Source organism: Narcine bancroftii, chromosome 5, assembly GCF_036971445.1.
Source record: "Narcine bancroftii isolate sNarBan1 chromosome 5, sNarBan1.hap1, whole genome shotgun sequence".
In the NCBI taxonomy this organism is placed as follows: domain Eukaryota; kingdom Metazoa; phylum Chordata; class Chondrichthyes; order Torpediniformes; family Narcinidae; genus Narcine; species Narcine bancroftii.
The window spans coordinates 56,111,254-56,128,281 of NC_091473.1; the positions used below are offsets into that span (position 1 = coordinate 56,111,254).

Genomic DNA, 17,028 nt, shown 5'->3' on the forward strand with positions numbered 1-17,028 from the left:
TAATGACTGGATGACAAGATGTGGTCTGCAACATGTTCTCTCTCTGACAGCATGAAGGTGCAGAGGACTTTCCTTGTTACTTTGTCTTACTTACAGGGTCGGAAAACTTCAGTTTTCATTCTCTGGCATGAGAACCATCCATTTCACAAGGAGCCACAGAATGATTGGCAAATAGTATTCTCCTCTATTGTAGATCTTCAGGGCCCTGATAAAAGTCAGGAAGTGATTCCCTGCCCTATTTCACTGAAGTTGGCACTGAATTAAACTATGGGAATGGAAAATGAGGTGGCACATGGAACACAAGTATGAGAGCTTATTGTCATATGCATAAGTACAATGTTCAGTAATACCAAAACTCTTACCTGCTACAACCACACAGATACAAGATACATTAACAACAAGTGTATAAACTAAATTACGATAATGTGCCATGAGATGGGAAAAGAGAAAATAAATTTAAAAGGATAGATAAATATACACAGTTAAAGTTGGGGCAAAAGAGTGGTGTTTCATTAGTTCAGATTTGGCACCAGTTCAGGCCAGTCAACTAAACTGATCTGTCCCACATTTCATGCTCTACATGCATTTCTGTTATTCTACATTATCCTCACCAAGCGATGGTTAACATTTTCCCTTTCTCCTCCCGTGGTTCTCATTGTCCCTTTCTACTCACCCAGGCCTGGGTTACCACATTGCCCATCCACTTTCCACAGCTTTGATACCTCTGTCCTCCATCCTCTCTCCAGTGCCCTGGTACCCATTTCCCCTGTGAACTTATCAGGGCCTTGATGTACCCACTACTACCTTCCATCTCTGTGGTCCTAGTGTACCCACAGCCCCTGTGTACTTACCAGGGCCCAGGTGTACCCACAGCCCCTGTGTACTTACCAGGGCCCCAGTGTACTCACGGCCCCTATGTACTTTCCAGGGTCCCAGTGTACTCACAGCCCCTGTGTACTTATCAGGGCCCTGGTGTGTCCACAGCCCCTGTGCACTTACCACGGCCCTGGTGACCACACATCTCTTGTTTCCTGTGCCTCTGGTCCTATTTTCTGTGCTCACTTTTTGCAGAAATATTAGTGTTTAACATCTTAATGTGAATTTAAAGTGGGTTTGACCATTAATAAAAGGGTATACAATAGTTTAACAAATCAGCCAGTTCAGCACCACCAAGCCCCAAGTGTGGTAAAATTTGTTGCGTGGACCTTCCACTTCTTTGTGTCCAAGTTCATTGGTGTGCTCGAGGGATGGCAGATGACTTCCTGAAGGGATTGGTTAAGCAAGTATTTTAGGAACAGATCTTTCTTCTGAATTCTCACCAGCAACCACCCTCGCCTCTCCTGGAAGGGTTTCAATTTTTTTCCCAGTAATATTAAAGATGAACGTTAGGCAGCTGAGTCAATTTTTAGACGTCATAGTCATCTTGTCCTTTTCCCATACCGTTCTTAAGTAAGTGACTGGTGACAGAGGATTAGCATGCTGCATTGTGAGAAAATACTGTTGCCAATTCTGCTTTTTTTTTTAAATTTTTTTTATTTTTCACACTATAAACCACATTGACCAAGATACATACATTTTCCTTCTTGAATATACGGTGTCATTTTCTTCCCCCCCCCCCCCCACTTCCCATCCCACCCTCCCTACCTCCCCTCCCATTCATTTAAAGTTCAGAATTTAAGATACATTAAACCCGTCAAACAATGTTGTCACTCAATAAAAATAAACAAGAAATTCCACTGAGTCAGTTCTTTTCATTCCCTTCTCCTTCTGTCATTTTAGGTGGTAGATGTCCACGGTAGGTTTTCTGCTTGATGTTATCAGGAGTCAGTATTCCATGTGTTTTGGATTTAATCTGGAAGTTGATGAAATGTCAGGGAGATTAAAATGTATTTGCAAATAAAATCTACCTGCTTTAGGAAATTAATTTATTTCTAAATGTGACATTCAATCCTTTTTATTGGAATTATGTCCTTGTTAAATCATGGCAGGACAGAGCGAGGGCCCATTTACAAGCGATATTTCTTGCATGAAAGAAAGACAATTCCACTGTGCTCTGTAACAGGATATTGAAATGAGATGAAATACTGATGGATCCCCACCTGTAATTGGTGTCGGGCAAAGCAAGAGGTAATTGAGGTGAATATGATGTAAGCTTACGTGATAACCTTGGTGGTTAGACTTAATGGTTTGAGCCAGCACAGTTGACGTAATGGTTAGCATAACAATGTTATAGTTCCAGCAACTTGGGTTTGACTCCCTGTATCTGTGTGGGTTTCCTCTGGATGCTATAGTTTCCTCCCACATTCCAAAGACATCTGAGTTTGATAGGTGAATTGATCATGTGGTTTAGTTTGGGCAGCACGAGTCTGGAAGGGCCTGTTACTGTGTTGTTTCTCTAAACCAAACAAATTAAAATATAAATTAAATTTTAAAAATGGAAACAGAATTTGGATCCTGGATTTTACACATGAGAAGTATGCCAGAGTTGAAGGATAAACTATCCAGTATAGTATGGCACTAGCCTTGCAGCATGTGGCTGTTGACACTGAACAATGAAAATATTTTAATGTGGCAGTGACAATGGAGCAGGAGGAGTGAAAGAAACATGTGTAATAAAAGGACTGCGAAAGCTAGTCAAACCACAAAAATGCTGGAGCAATTCAGCAGGTCTCGCAGCGTGCATAGGAAGTAAAGATAACCAAGGTTTCGGGCTTGAGCCCTTCTTTAGTGTAAAAGTAGGTGCCTGAACTAAAAGGCCGGTGAGGAGGAAAGAAAGAGCAGGAGGAGAAGCACAGATCAACAGACAAAGGATACTAATTGGACATGAGAGAATAAGTGAGAATTGATCAGGGGAGGGGCTGGCTCTGTAAATGCAGAGCTAGAGAAATGAGACAAAGGGAGAAAGAGAGAGAAGCATAGAGAGACAGAACAAGAGGAAAGGAGAAATGGGGATAGAAGAGGGAGGGGCGCTAATGAAAACCAGAGAAGCCGATGTTAATGCCATCTGGTTGGAGGATCCCAGACGGAATATGAGGTGTTATTTCTCCTATTTGCGGGTAATCCCAATCTGGCAGTGCACGATTCCATGGACAGACAAGTCAACATGGGAATGGGGTGAGGGATTGAAATGGGTTGTCAGTGGGAAATCCTCGTAATTGCTCAACAAAGTGATCTCCCAGTCTGCGTCCAGTCTCTCTGTTGCAGAGGAGACCACAAAGGGAGTAACAGATGCAGTAGATGATCCCTGCAGATTCACAAGTGAAGTATTATTCACTTGGAAGAACTGGAGCTCTGAATGGTAGTGAGGCAGGAAGTGTGGACGCAGCTGTAGCAGTTCCTGCGGGTAATGGGTAGGTGCCAAGGGGGCAATTGGTGGAAAGGGCGATGGAGTCACGGAAGGAGTGGTCCCTGCGGAAGGCAGAGAGGGAAAGATGTGTCTGGTGGTGGGATCATACATTAGATGACATAAATGGCAGAGGATGTTGGAGGCAGAGGCTGAATAGGTGGTAGGTGAGGACAAGGGGAATCCTGTCCTTGTTGCCCGTGGGAGGAAAAGGGGGCCAGGGCAGATGGAAGATATGTGGGTGAGGGCAGAGTGATGATATTAGAGGGAAAGCATGTTTTTTTAAAGGAGGACAATCTAGTATGGAAGATCTCAACCTGGGAGCAGATGCAATGGAGATGGAGGAATTGTGAGAATGGAATGGAATCCCTACAGGGCACCTGGTGTAAGACCAGCTAGAAACAAGCAGGGGAGCAGAAGAGGGCTCTCACGGTTAGTGTAGAGGTTAGTGCAATGCTGTTACAGTGTCAGCGATTGGGACTTCAAATCTCAAGCTGTCTGTAAGGAGTTTGTGTGTTCTCCCCATGACTGCGTGGATTTTCCCCAGGGACTCTGGTTTCCTCCAACCCTTTAAAATGTACCGGGGTTGTAGGTTTATTGGTTGTAATTGGGTGGTATAGGCTCATTGGTTGAAATGGCATGTTACAGTGCTGTACATCTAAATTTAAATTAAAAATGGCTGGTAGGCTTCACTGCAGTTACTTTAATGCAAGGAGTCTTGCTGTAAAACAGATGGGCTGGAGAGCTTGGATCTGTATGTGAGGTTCTGATATTGTGGCAATGACAGGACGTGACTGAGGGAAGGGGCAGGAATTGCACCTTGATGTTCCTGGGTCTAGGTATTATACGGCATGACGGGTGGGGGTGGGGGGGGGGAACATGTGGGAAGGATCCAAAAGGGAGGTGTTTACTGCTAAGCAGGGGGAATGTTGCAGCATTGCATAGAACATTACAGCTCCGTACAGACCATTTGACCCACAATGTTGTCCAACTCATTATAAACCTATTCAACAATCTAAACCTTCCCTATCTCATACCCATAACTCCCTTGAATCCTGACTAAGAAGCTTGATATCTCACCTAAACTTTCCCCCACTCACCGACATGACTTTCTGAATGGGTCTACCATGGGTGATCTTTTCAGACGTCTTGCTAAAATCCATCTACACCACATCTACCACCTTAGCTTCATCAATTTTCTGTCACTTTCTCAAAAAAACCCTTATTAGGGTTGTGAGACATTACCTATCCCCTCACAAAGCTGACTGTCCCTAAAGAGACAACACTTCTTTAAATGCTTGAGGAGTGCTCAGGGATATTCTGCAAGGGTTGGTAAATGAAGTTGCATGGATAGAACTTAGAAAGAAAAAGTTGATAACTTTGATGGGTTGATTCCATTGTTCTGCAAATAGTGAGCAGCGTTTGGAAGGACGAATAGCAGGAGGATTACCATATTTGATGGCATATAAGGACCACCCCCCCCCCCAATTTTACTGTGAAATTTTAGGAAAAAATGAGTTTTTGTGTATTTACAGGTAAAACCTAGACAAAAAATGCAACTAGGACACTGATAAAATTTGTTTTACTAATAATACTGCTGTAATTAACAAGAGAAAACCTTTAATAAGAGAACGTTAAAACAAGTAACTACCATAAACAAAAACACAATAAAATATTGATGTTCGGTAACAAAGACTTTAATTGTCTTCACTGCCTAAACATCAATGTCAAAGCCCAAAAACTCAAATAATGCATCGTCCTCAGTGCCATCAAGGGCATTATTAATTTCACACTTTTTAAAAGTCTTAACAATAATTCCAGCTCTTAGTGTCCCAAGAAGTCTTCGCCCACTCACACACCTGTGTAAAGGTGAGATGTTTCGCTCTTCCTGCTTGTGTTAGTGTATGGTCCTTTGCTCCCATCCATTTGTTCCAGTGTTCCCTCATGCTATTTTTAAATGGCTTGTTCATACACTATTTTAAAGGCTGAAATCAGCTCGTCGAACCACCAGGAATAATGGCCATCTGGGTTTTCAGTTTGCGTGCTTCTTTTTAAATGTCTTCGGTTCTGTGCACCCTGAACTGATCCCAGACCAGAACTGCAGGTTTTTTTTTAGAGAGTCCACCGAGACAGCTTCGTCATATTTTCTGCAACCGTAATTTGATTCTAGCTTCGTCCATCCAGCCTTTTGGATGAACATGAACGAACACACTGCGTGGTATTTTTTTCTTCTGGGTAAATCTTTCTTTTAAATATTACAAACAGTGGGAGTTTTGTGCCATCAACACATCAGGTCAGATCTATTGTAAAGTGTGTCTTTTCGTGACCAGTGGTTTTTACTACGACAGTTTTAGCTCATTCAACATTCACAGTCTTGTTGAATGGTACATCGAATATTACTGGAACTTCATACATGTTCTCTATTTGGCTCAGTTCAAAAAAAGTTATTTTTCATGCATTTATTACAAACTTATAAAATTCTAGTATTTTTTCTTCATAATCTACTCCATTTTCTGTGAAATCAATGTTTTTGTACGCATTGATAAACTATGCTGTTTCATGAACCAGTAACATCAACCTTCTGTTCCAGTAAAATCCTTGTGCTTTTGTTCTTCTCCTAAGCTCCTGGCCTTATGCATTATTATCTTGGTAGAAACAGATTTCCCTTCTTTTTTCATTTACCATCCAATATTTTTTAACTCCTCCTCAAATTGTGGCCAACGTGGGGCTGGATAATGAAGGTTATATTTACCCTTTTTAGCAGCCTCTAGCTGTTTTTCTTGCTTTCTTCATGCAAGTACTATTTTTGCTGTAGGCGATGCTCCAAAGACTTTAGCTGCCGCCCTATTAGCTCGCTCCTTAGCATACATTACAACTTTTAATTTGCATGCAATAGTGTAGCTTGAGTGCTCACCCCACCCACACCCCGTCACCATTTTTGAGGATGAAAGCCTCCACTACAGTGCCCAAAAGGGCGGATCCAAGATGTCACCTTTGTGTGTAAGACCTGGGGTGGTTTTTGCGTTGATTTTTTGGGGGGAAAAATGGGGGTCGTATATGCTGTCAAATACAATAAATGGAATATGGTTGTAATGGTGGGTAATTTCAACTTTCCCAATATTGACTGGGATTGCCTTCATGTAAGGGGCATAGATGGGGGTGAAATTTAGTAAATGCATCCCAGGAAGGCTTTCTAAAGCAATAATTGGAGAGACCCATTAGGGAGGGAGGTGCACACCACCACATTGCAGGGAATGATGATGGACAAGTCAAGGAAACGTCTGGAGAAACCCTTATCAAACTGTGACCACAGTTTGATAAGCTGCAAGTTAGATGTGGAAAAGGACAAGGTTGAGCCTGCAGTTAAGTCTTGCATTGGAGGAGGGCTGTCTTCATGATGAGACCTGGTGAAACTAGATTGGGAGTGACTGCCAGAGGGCAAAACAATGTCTAGGAGACTTTTAAAAGTGAAATAAGCAAACAAAAGAAAGTAGAAAGTTGCTTGTCCCTGTAAGGGCAAGAAGCAAAGATGATAAGATTAGGGAACTGTGGACCCAAGAGTCTGGAGTTGCTGGAAGTAGAATCCACTACCACTTCCATCTTTTCTTTCCCATTCCATTCTGTCTTCAGCAGAGATTGATCCCTTAGTGACTCCCTTGTCCACTCATCTATTCCTAATCTCCTCCATGGGATGCCTGGTACTTGCCCCTGCAGCCACAGGAGATCCAATACTTGCTCTTACATCTTACACCTCCTCCCTCGCTGCGAACAAGGGAACTAAACAAACCTTCCAGGTGAGGCAGAGATTCACATAAACTCCCTCCCACCTGTGCACTGTGTTTCTTGCTCCCGATGTGGCTTCCTCTACATTGATGAGGCCAAGCACCAACTTGGGGACTGTTTCATTGAGTGCTTGAGCTCTGTCCATAGTGGCCAACCTGAGATCCCAGTCACTTACATTTCAACTCCCCTTCCCATTCCCATTAATCTTTAGCTTTTACTGTCAGTTGGAGCCTAATGCACACGTCTCATACTCCATCTGGCAGATATTCCCTCTCTCTTCCTCAGATCTACTTCTGTTCTCCCCTTTCTCTCCACTGATTCTTGTATCTTTCCCCTTTCTGGTTCTATCCTCATGCCCACACTTCACCTCCTGCTTCTGTTGCACCTGGTCCTATCTGTCCTTCACCTCTCCCCTAACACTTATCACCTTCTCTACTTATCAGATTTTGTAACAGGTTTGCAATTTGTTTCCAATTAACCCTCCATCCAGCCATCTCAAGACCCCCCCCCCCAAACCCCTTGTTTTCTTTCTCTCCTGCCTCTCTTTTTTTCTGCACCTGCTAATCAAATGCCTTTGTCTCCCAACTCCACCCTCACTCTCTCCACCTGCCCATCCCCTCCCACCCTGTCCGCATCTTGTCGTCTCTCTGCATTCTCGGTCGTGATCAATGGTCCTGGCAACTGTTTTTCTCCTACTGATGCTGCTCGACCTGTTGACTTTCTCCAGCAGATTTGATTGATTTTTTTTTTGCTGCAGATCGCAGTCTCTGCAGTTACTTGTGTCTCTCCAGGGTGTAAGGCCAGTTGTGTGTGAAACTATCCTGATCAAGCTGCATTTGACAGACTGTGGCATTAACACAGCCCAAAGCAGTTGATGAGAATCTGAGAGAATATGTTCAACAAACTGGAGTCAAATTTGACACAAAGGAAGATGGTTGTCTTATTTAGAGACATTTCATCTCCAACCCCAGGACATTGCTGAAGGAGTTTCTTGAGGCAGTTTCCTAAGCCCAACCATCATGTGACTTTTTCATCAAAGATCTTCCTTCCCTCATAATATCCAAAACAAAGCACTTTGCTAAAAAATCACTTCCCAGCTTTTGTTTCTCTTCTGCCCTGCCACCCATATCCACCTCATGGCTGTTGGCCTGTGCTACTTTCTCTGTCCCTTCTCCCCCCTCCCCTCCATCTTTATATTCATGCACCTGCCTGTTCTTCGTACCTTGACAAAAGGCTCAGGCTTTCGCTTCCTTTTGACGCTGTGTGACCTGCTGCGTTTCTCTAACACTTTATAAGCTCAGGCTTTCGTAGTGACCTGGACTACTTTCAGCTTTCTATTGATAAGTGGGAAGTAGTACTCACGCCGCAAGGCTGACTGTGGCAAAGACCAGATCAAATAACTGAGAGTTAAACATCTTTCACTCTGTCATCTGTGGACATCAGTCAAAACTTAGCCAAGCCAATGGCATTATGTACCTTGGCTACAGGAGCAGATGGATGTTGTGTAACTTGTAATAAATGATTCACCACTTGGTACCTCAAAGCCTTGCCACCTTCCACAAGTTGCTATTCAGGAGTGTGGAAGAATCTTGCCACCTGTACATTTCCCATGATACTAGAGAGGCAGAAAACCTGATGATTCCATTCTGATTGTGTTTTATATATAAAAAAATAGATTGAGTAGTGTTAGGTCTGCTTTGTTCATGAATGAGTGAGACAAACACCAGGCTGAGTCGAAATCAGGGTTCTTTGTTCTTTATTACCGGATTGTAACACTTGCGACTAAACATGTTAGTCGGAGAATGCATTCTGCCGTTATCAGCAAAATGGTGATTTTTTATACCCTTGGATACATGCTTAGAACATCATCATATCATTACTTGTCCAATGACTAAAACTGTTGCTATCCTTTCCCTGCTAGCTTCCTGCCTCTCAATCCATCAATGTCTCTCTTATCTTGTAAGTACAAGGATGCATTTACATCTTGTTACAGCCCTGTACAGGGCAGGGTAACTCCTTACACATTCCCATCTCATGATGTTTTACCTTACAGTAGCACAGTGGCAACAGTTACCCTAGGACTTGGGTTCAGAATAGTCCTCTGGTGTTGTCTCAGTGGAGTTTGCACATTCTCCCTATGATCACGTGGGACTTCTTTGGGTAGTTCTGGTTTCCTCCCACATTCCAAAACTGCAGAGGTTAGTATGTTAAATTTACAACTATAAGTAACTCCTCGAGTATAGATGAGTGATAGAATCTACGGGTGAGGCGATGAGAATCTTGATAAAATAAAATTGGTTGGAATAGGATTAGTGTACAAAGAAATATAGAAACTTGATGGTCAGCACAGACTTGGTGGGTCGTAGGGTCTGTTTCTGTGTTGTATCTCTATGGTTAAAGCTCACCTAATTGGCGTTCAGTCCACCACCTTGGCTTGCTGCACTGCAGTAGGCATCATTTTCAACATAACATCTCCAAACTTGTCAGGAAGGCACAACAGTGACTGCACTTCCTGAAAAGATTGAGGTAGGCAAGGCTACTGGCCTCCAACCTGTCAACTTTCTACAGGAACTCTATGCAGGGCGTCCTGGCTAGCTGCCTTACAATATGATACGTTTGCTGTTGAGCATCGGATTAAAGGTCAATCCATAGGACCATAAGAATGGCATGCTGGTTTACTGGGATCTCCTCCCCTCCAAACCACCCCTCAGCAACCTTTCCCCAATTAACGTGATTTAAGGGGATTGTTGTCTAAACAGGGCTAGCAAAATCAGTGAAGACCCCTACCAGACCACACACAGCATCTTCCAGCTGCTCCCGTTGGGAAAGAGATACACGAGTACAGTATCAGACCCAGAATCACCAGGCTAAGAAACAGTTTCTTCCCAAGGGCAGTAAGAACACTGAATGACTGATGAACCTCTCATATAAACTCTCCATGACTACTGTTTATTTACCAATAATATATTTTTATTTTAATAATTGCACTGTGCATATGTATCATTTCCAAATGTGTTATGTTGGTATGGGTGTTTCTTCAGGTTATACTTGTTCAATCGGATGATAAATAACTTTGAACTTGCAATTAAAGCAAGTGGTTCACCTCAGTCAATGGGGGATAAATAATAAATATTGCCCCCGCCATTATTTCTTGCATCCTATGAATTAATTAAACTGTTTTTTGAGGTCATTTTTTTTATCCATAATATAGATTTTAGATGGTGATTCTTTAACCTATCATACCATTAGAGCGTCTTCAGTTGGAGGAAGAGGGATGCTCCATGAAAGAATTGGGCATGCAATAACTTGAAATGTAGCTTCCTTCCAAAGCTGTGTTTCTTGTGGAGTAATAGGTGGTGGATGACTCAGTGGTAGATGACTGGAGCTGAGCCTTTAAGATTTGATGAAGGTCAAATATACAAATCTTCCGGTCACTGCATCAGACCCACGTTCAATATAGATGCAGTCACAATATTGCTTCTCAGTCACAATTCAGGTCCTCATTAAAACCAGGATTGTTTTTAATACTGCCTCTGTAGGAGTATTCAACACAGGAAGTCTTAATTATAGGAATTTTTTTTTAAGTTATGAGAATTAAACAGGAATCCTGAAAACTCAGAAAATTATCAACAGGAATGACTGGTTCCACAGAAACGGTGAAACTTGGAGAAGCCAGTATCCGATTGTACAGAAATCTTAATGGTTTGCCATCTGGCTCCCTCTGGTATTGGTCTGGTCCATGAAGTGGGGCCCAGAGAGCAGCCTGGGAGGGTAGCCAGGACCAGGTTCAGAGTTGAAACATCGGAATGCAGGAATCGAGAGCACGGATGCTTCCTGCTTTCTATTAACCCACATGTTGGGGGTGGCAGGGGGTGGGGGGGAATGAAATTAAATTACTTCCTGATGTTAATAAAATTAACATCTAGTAGTCTGGAAAATCTGCTAGTTTAACCACTGATGCCCCCATTATATGTTGTTTGATTTCCCCAGAGCACACTGGTTGAATTTGCAGAAAGCTTCTGATTTGTGCCCTTTGCCCCCACAGGTGACCCTAGACATGTTGCAGTATGAGAACATTACTGTACGCAGAGTTCTGAAAAGTGAAGAGAACCTCGTGAAGATGTTTGATGTCCACAACTTCCCATCTTGCCACCTGTACTTCAATGATGCCACACACAGAAAGGTCACTGTGTAGGTATCTTTTTCTTGACAGAAGTGCAGAATGTGCTCTTGTTTTCATTGTCCCTGTGTTAACCCTTAGCCATAAGCTTGGGACCACTGCAACATTAACCCATGGCCTGGGGTGGATAGAAATTAATATTAATTATTCTACTGTATTTTTGCCTTTCACTGCCAGTCATGCCCAATTAGGCCATCTCTTGCATAACCACTGCTCCACTGCCTGTTTGGGAGCATAGGCCAAAGTCGTGTCATACATTCTTTTATTGTTTCATTCATATTCCAGGCATGTAGAAATACAAGAATAAAGCAGGCTCTTTGGCTTGGTGAATCTGCACTGACTGTCAGCCACTTTCATTGATGCTACATTATTCCCATATTTTTTATTCTCCCCATATTCTCATCAACCCCCATGGATTCTCACTTAAAGACTTGGGGGGGGAGGGAAGGGGACAATTTACAGAAGCCAATTATTCTACCAACTCATATGACATTGAGATATAACTGGAAACCGGTGCATTTGGAAGAAACTGGCGCATCAGGTGACAGGGAAATTGGGTAAACTCTGCACAGACAACACCAGAGGTCAGAACTGTAACAGGAAAAGAGAGAACAGACTAGAGAAGCAGGCCCTTCAGCCTATGATGTCAAAATCAAACCATATCAAATTAAAATCTCTGCTGCTTGTACATAATCCATGTCCCTTTACTCCCTACTTATTCATGGATTTATCAAGAAGCCATTTAAATATTGCTACTGTATCTGCTTCAGCAATCCCCAGCACCCCTTGAAGAGGCTGGGATTACATTCAAATGGCCCCTTCTTTTCTGTTCTCTTTTGCCCTTTGGCACACATTGGAACTGGACATTCCCCATCTATTTGATCAGTTGACCATTTTGCAAAAACTAAGCACTTAGGATGTCCATCATTTCCAGGTTGGCCTCTGTTTAAAAAAAAAATCCACAGATTCAAAGGATGGAAATGTGTCCCTTGAAAATGAAACAATCTGCCCAGTATTGATTCAGCTGACAAGAGTAGGTACAAAAAATATCAACTCTAATCGTTTGCTTTTAGAAGAGGCTATGCCTTTTGATTTAAAACTTCACAAAAGATATTTAAAGATACCAACAATTGTCCATTGGAAGAGGTTAATTGGTCAAATGTAAAATACATTTTTTTTTAAATTGCTGAATACCAAATTTTCATAATTTCATTTTGAACATGACAATTGAAAAAGAACCAAATGTCAATGACACATTCTACCAGGAGTTAAGTGCTCTTTCAGACTGCAGTATATGTTCTATATTGCGCATCAATATTGGGGCACCATTAACATTGAAATTAACTCATTATATAGTTCTTATAATGCCTTCTCAATAAAATCTAGACCTTTTAACTTGACCTCTTACAAAATCCCTGAGAAATAGGAAAAGCATGGAGACCCCAAATATTTTTTTCTAAAGGATGGAATAATTTGCTGATCTTCTTTAACTAATGTTGTGGAATATTTTGTATCCATTCCAGAGAGTAGATAGATCCCCATCCAACAGTTTGACACTGCTCCCTGATTGTCATACTTGGATCTCTGGAATTTCCCAATTGATCCATATTTGCATTGGGCTGATTGTCCTGGCTGATGTAACTGATAAAACCATATTACATGAGAACAGAATTGGACCATTCAGCCCATCAAATCTGCTTTGGTTTTTGAATCATGGCTGATGTATTTTTCCTCTCAACCCTGTACTTCACCCCATAACCTTTGACATATTTAAAGCAGAGGTTGATGGGTTCTTGATCAGCAATGACTTGGCCACCATAGATGTCAGTGGCAATTAATTCCACAGAGCTCACTAACCACTGGCTGAAGAAATTTTATTCATCTCTGTTCGAAAGGATCATCCTTTTATTCTGAGAATGTGTCCTCTGGTCCTAGACCAGTGGTTCTCAACCTTCCACTTTCCACTCACATTCCACCTATGCCATCAGTGTTCTGTGATCAGTAAGGGATTGCTTAAGGTGGTATGTGAGTAGGAAGGGAAGGTTGAAATTGTTACCGGAAATATTTTGCCTGAGAAAAATTGTCTACCCATTTCTTTTGGAGTTATGAAACCATGCACATAACGAGTCATTTATGTATGATTAAAACAGTGGTTATCAAACTTTTTCTTTCCACCCATATGCAGATACACAATCCTTTATCCGGAACCCTTAGGGGACAGTGTGTTCTGAATTTCGGATTTTTACGGATTTCAGAACAAAAGCCAACTGCCCCAGATTTAAGCCCACCCGAATTGTGCTGCCATATCCACCAGCTTCCAATCGCGCTGCTGTCTCTCTCCCCCACGCCCACCCGAGTCGCGCTGCCATCTCTCTCCCCCACGCCCGCCCGAGTCGCACTGCCATCTCTCTCCCCCACGCCCGCCCGAGTCGCGCTGCCGTCTCTCTCCCCCCTCGCCCAACCTAGTTGCACTGCTGTCGCTCTCTCTCTCTCCCTCCGCTGTACCAGCACCAGGAAAAAAATGCTGGTTTTTGGAGATTTCCGGATTTTAAATGTTCAGATAAAGGATTGTGTATCTGTATCATCTTAAGCAATCCCTTACTAATAACAGAGCACCTATGGCATAGGGAATACTTAAAAGTGGTATGTGAATAGAAAGAAAAAGGTTGAGAACCATTGGTCCTAGACTCTCCCAACACTGGAAACATTTTCCACTCTATTCAGGTATAGGTGCCACAAGTCATGCACTGCCAGGTTCAGGAACAGCTGCTACCCTCCACCATCAGACTCCTCAAAAACAAACTCAATCAGGGGCTCATTTAAAGACTCTTACTTTGGCATTTTACTGTTTTATTTTCTCCTCTCAGTATTGCACAGTCAGTTTACATTTGTTTATTCGTTTACATGCGTTTTTTGTGTGCAGTTATTTTTGCACTACCAATAAGTGGTAATTCTGCCTGGCCCACAGAAAAACAATCTCAGGGTTGTATGTGATGTCATGTATGTACTGACAATAAATCTGCAAACTCCTTCAAATTCGAGCTCTCCAGTCCCAGAAACATCCTTATTAACATGTGGAGATAGGCTTTGATGCCTTGGAACCACAAAATTGTGTTTTTCACCTTGGTGATCAGGGCATTTGTATCAGAAGAATGAAATGTAGAAGTAGAAATGCATGTGAAGTGCCAGTTGATGAAGTAGACAAAGACGATGTGGTCAAACAATAATCATGGCTTTTATTAGCAGAAACTCATGGTACAATAATGAAAAACAATAGATGCATATACAGTTATACCCAAAGGGAGTGTCCTTAACAGTAGAGATAATGCGCAGCCAATGTTAGTACAGCAAGGCTCACCAGAGGGGAGACAGGCAGCTTGGCAGACATTCAGCACAGTCTCCCCCCAGCAGAAGAAGGATTAAAATCAAAAGGACAGCTGCTGGGAAAGACTGAAGCAAGCAATACATGGATACCATGTTTGGCCTTGAGATACCCTAACAGCCAAAAGACACCAGTATCTAGCAAGCAATTGAAATATAATTAGATGTTTTATGAATATGTCAGCCTATCAGGTTGTTTACAAATTCTGGTGCTTCGTCTCAAAACAGGTGGCTCCTTTGCAACCTTGGGAACTGGTACAGGTCCTGGGTCTTTAGTGTGCGAAGGACTGGCTTCTGGACCCACTCCAGAATCACCAGCGTGAGCAGTGGAGCCTCAGTATGGCCATCTGTAAGCTTACTAGGGGTCACAGGCAGGGGGGGTGAGTCCAATCTCTCAGGCTCCCTCTGAGTAGGGGTGCGAGGAAGGGGCGAACCAGGCAAGGCCAGATCTCTTAGGGGTACAGTGTCAGTACTCCCGTCTGGGAATTTAACATGAGCGTAGTTGGGGTTAGTATGCAGTAGCTGAACTGGTTGGACTAGGGGGTCTGTTTTACGCGTCTGAGCAGCACAGTTCCAGGCTCAGATAAACAGGCTGGCCAGTCCATCACAGTTCCTGATTTCCTAGAAAAGGTAAAGATACGTTCATGAGGTGTTTGATTTGTTGCAGTACACAATAAAAACCGAATAGAATGTAGTGCCTCAGGCAGCACCTCCTGCCACTGGGTAACAGGGTAACCATGTGTTTTTAAAGCAAGATTAACAGTCTTCCAGACTGTAGTATTAGCCCTTTCAACCTGCCCATTGCCCTGCTGGTTGTAGCTTGTGGTACGGCTGGTGGTAATCCCCTTTCGTAGCAGGGCTTGCCGCAATTCAGCACTCATGAATGCTGAGCCCCTATCAGAATGAATGTATTGGGAAAACCAAAAATGCTGATAATTCTGTCAAGTGACTTAATGACAAACACTGACACGATGTCAGGGCAGAGTATCACAAAGGGAATCCTGGAATATTCATCAATTACAGTAAGGAAATATACATTTTTGTTGTTCGAAGGTAACGACCCTTTGAAATCTAACCTAATCCTCTCAAAATGTCAGGTTGCCTTGATGAGAGTGGCCTCTGGAACTTTGAAGTATTGCGGTTTGCATTCTGTGCAAACAGGACAGCTTTTAGTCAGTTTCCTGATTTCTTCCAGAGAGTAAGGAAGGTTGTTAGCCCTTATGTAGTGGAAGAATTTCATCACTCCTGGGTGGCACAGTCTGCTATGGATCTCTTTTAGTCCCTCCAGCTGAGCACCAGCAGCAGATCGTGACAATGCGTCAGAGGGATCATTTAACCTGCCCGGTCTGTACTGGATCTCATAATTATAAGTTGAGAGTTCTATTCGCCAGCGTGCCATCTTATCATTCTTGATTTTACTTTTGTGTTTAGTACTGAACATGTAGGTTACAGATTTCTGATCAGTGACAAGAGTAAATTTTCTGCCTGCTAGAAAGTGTATTCAGTAGCGAACAGCTTCAATAATAGCGTGGGCTTCTTTTTCAATGGCAGGATGTTTAAGTTCATGTCCATGTAACGTGCGGGAGAAGAATGCCACAGGTCTGCCTTTTGATTAAGGGTTCCTGCCAAGGCTCAATCTGAGGCATCAGTTTCCACTTGGAATGGGACATCCTCGTCAATGGACGAGAGTGCAGCTTTGGCAATATCAGCTTTAATTCTCTCGAAAGCCTTCAAGGCCATTGGAAAGAGGAAAAGATTTAGTGTCAAACGAGGGCGTGTCTTTGTGGCGTAGTCCCGAACCCATTTGCAGTAGTAGGAAAAAAATCCCATACACCTTATAAGGGCTTTTGCTGAATTTGGGGGTGTTAACTTCTTAAGGGGGGGGGGCATTCTTTCCGGGTCGGAGTGGATTTCGCCCTTGCGGACAATGTAGCCCAGAATGGGTAGCTCTGTCGCGTTGAACACACATTTGCCCTCGTTAAATGTAAGGTTGAGTTCTTTAGCTGTTGCTAAAAATTTCTTTAAGTTGTTGTCGTGCTCAGCCTGTGTTTTCCCACAGATAGTGACATTATCCAGATAGGGAAATGTACCCTGTAACTCATACGTCCTAACATCTTATCCATTTCCCTCTGAAATACGGACTCCAAAAGGTACCCTTTTAAACTGGTATAACCCCCTATCAGCCTCAAAGGCTGTATAGGGTAGTTCCTTTTTTTTAAATGGGGATTTGGTGGTAAGCTGCTTTGAGGTCGATAGTGGAGTACTCTTTGTATTGCGTTATCTGATTAATCATTTCATTGATGCGTTGCAGGGGGTAGCCTCCAGGTTAGTGTAATGGTTG

General features: G+C 42.8%; 1 protein-coding gene across 1 annotated transcript in view; it reads left to right on the forward strand.

Annotated features, from left to right (window-relative positions):
- Nucleotides 1-17,028, forward strand: part of qsox1 (quiescin Q6 sulfhydryl oxidase 1) — a 151,318-nt gene that overhangs the window by 74,123 nt on the left and 60,167 nt on the right. The window contains exon 6 of the mRNA XM_069937480.1: nucleotides 11,172-11,317. Within this exon, the coding sequence (XP_069793581.1) occupies nucleotides 11,172-11,317 (146 nt within the window). The remainder of the gene's footprint in view (nucleotides 1-11,171; nucleotides 11,318-17,028) is intronic.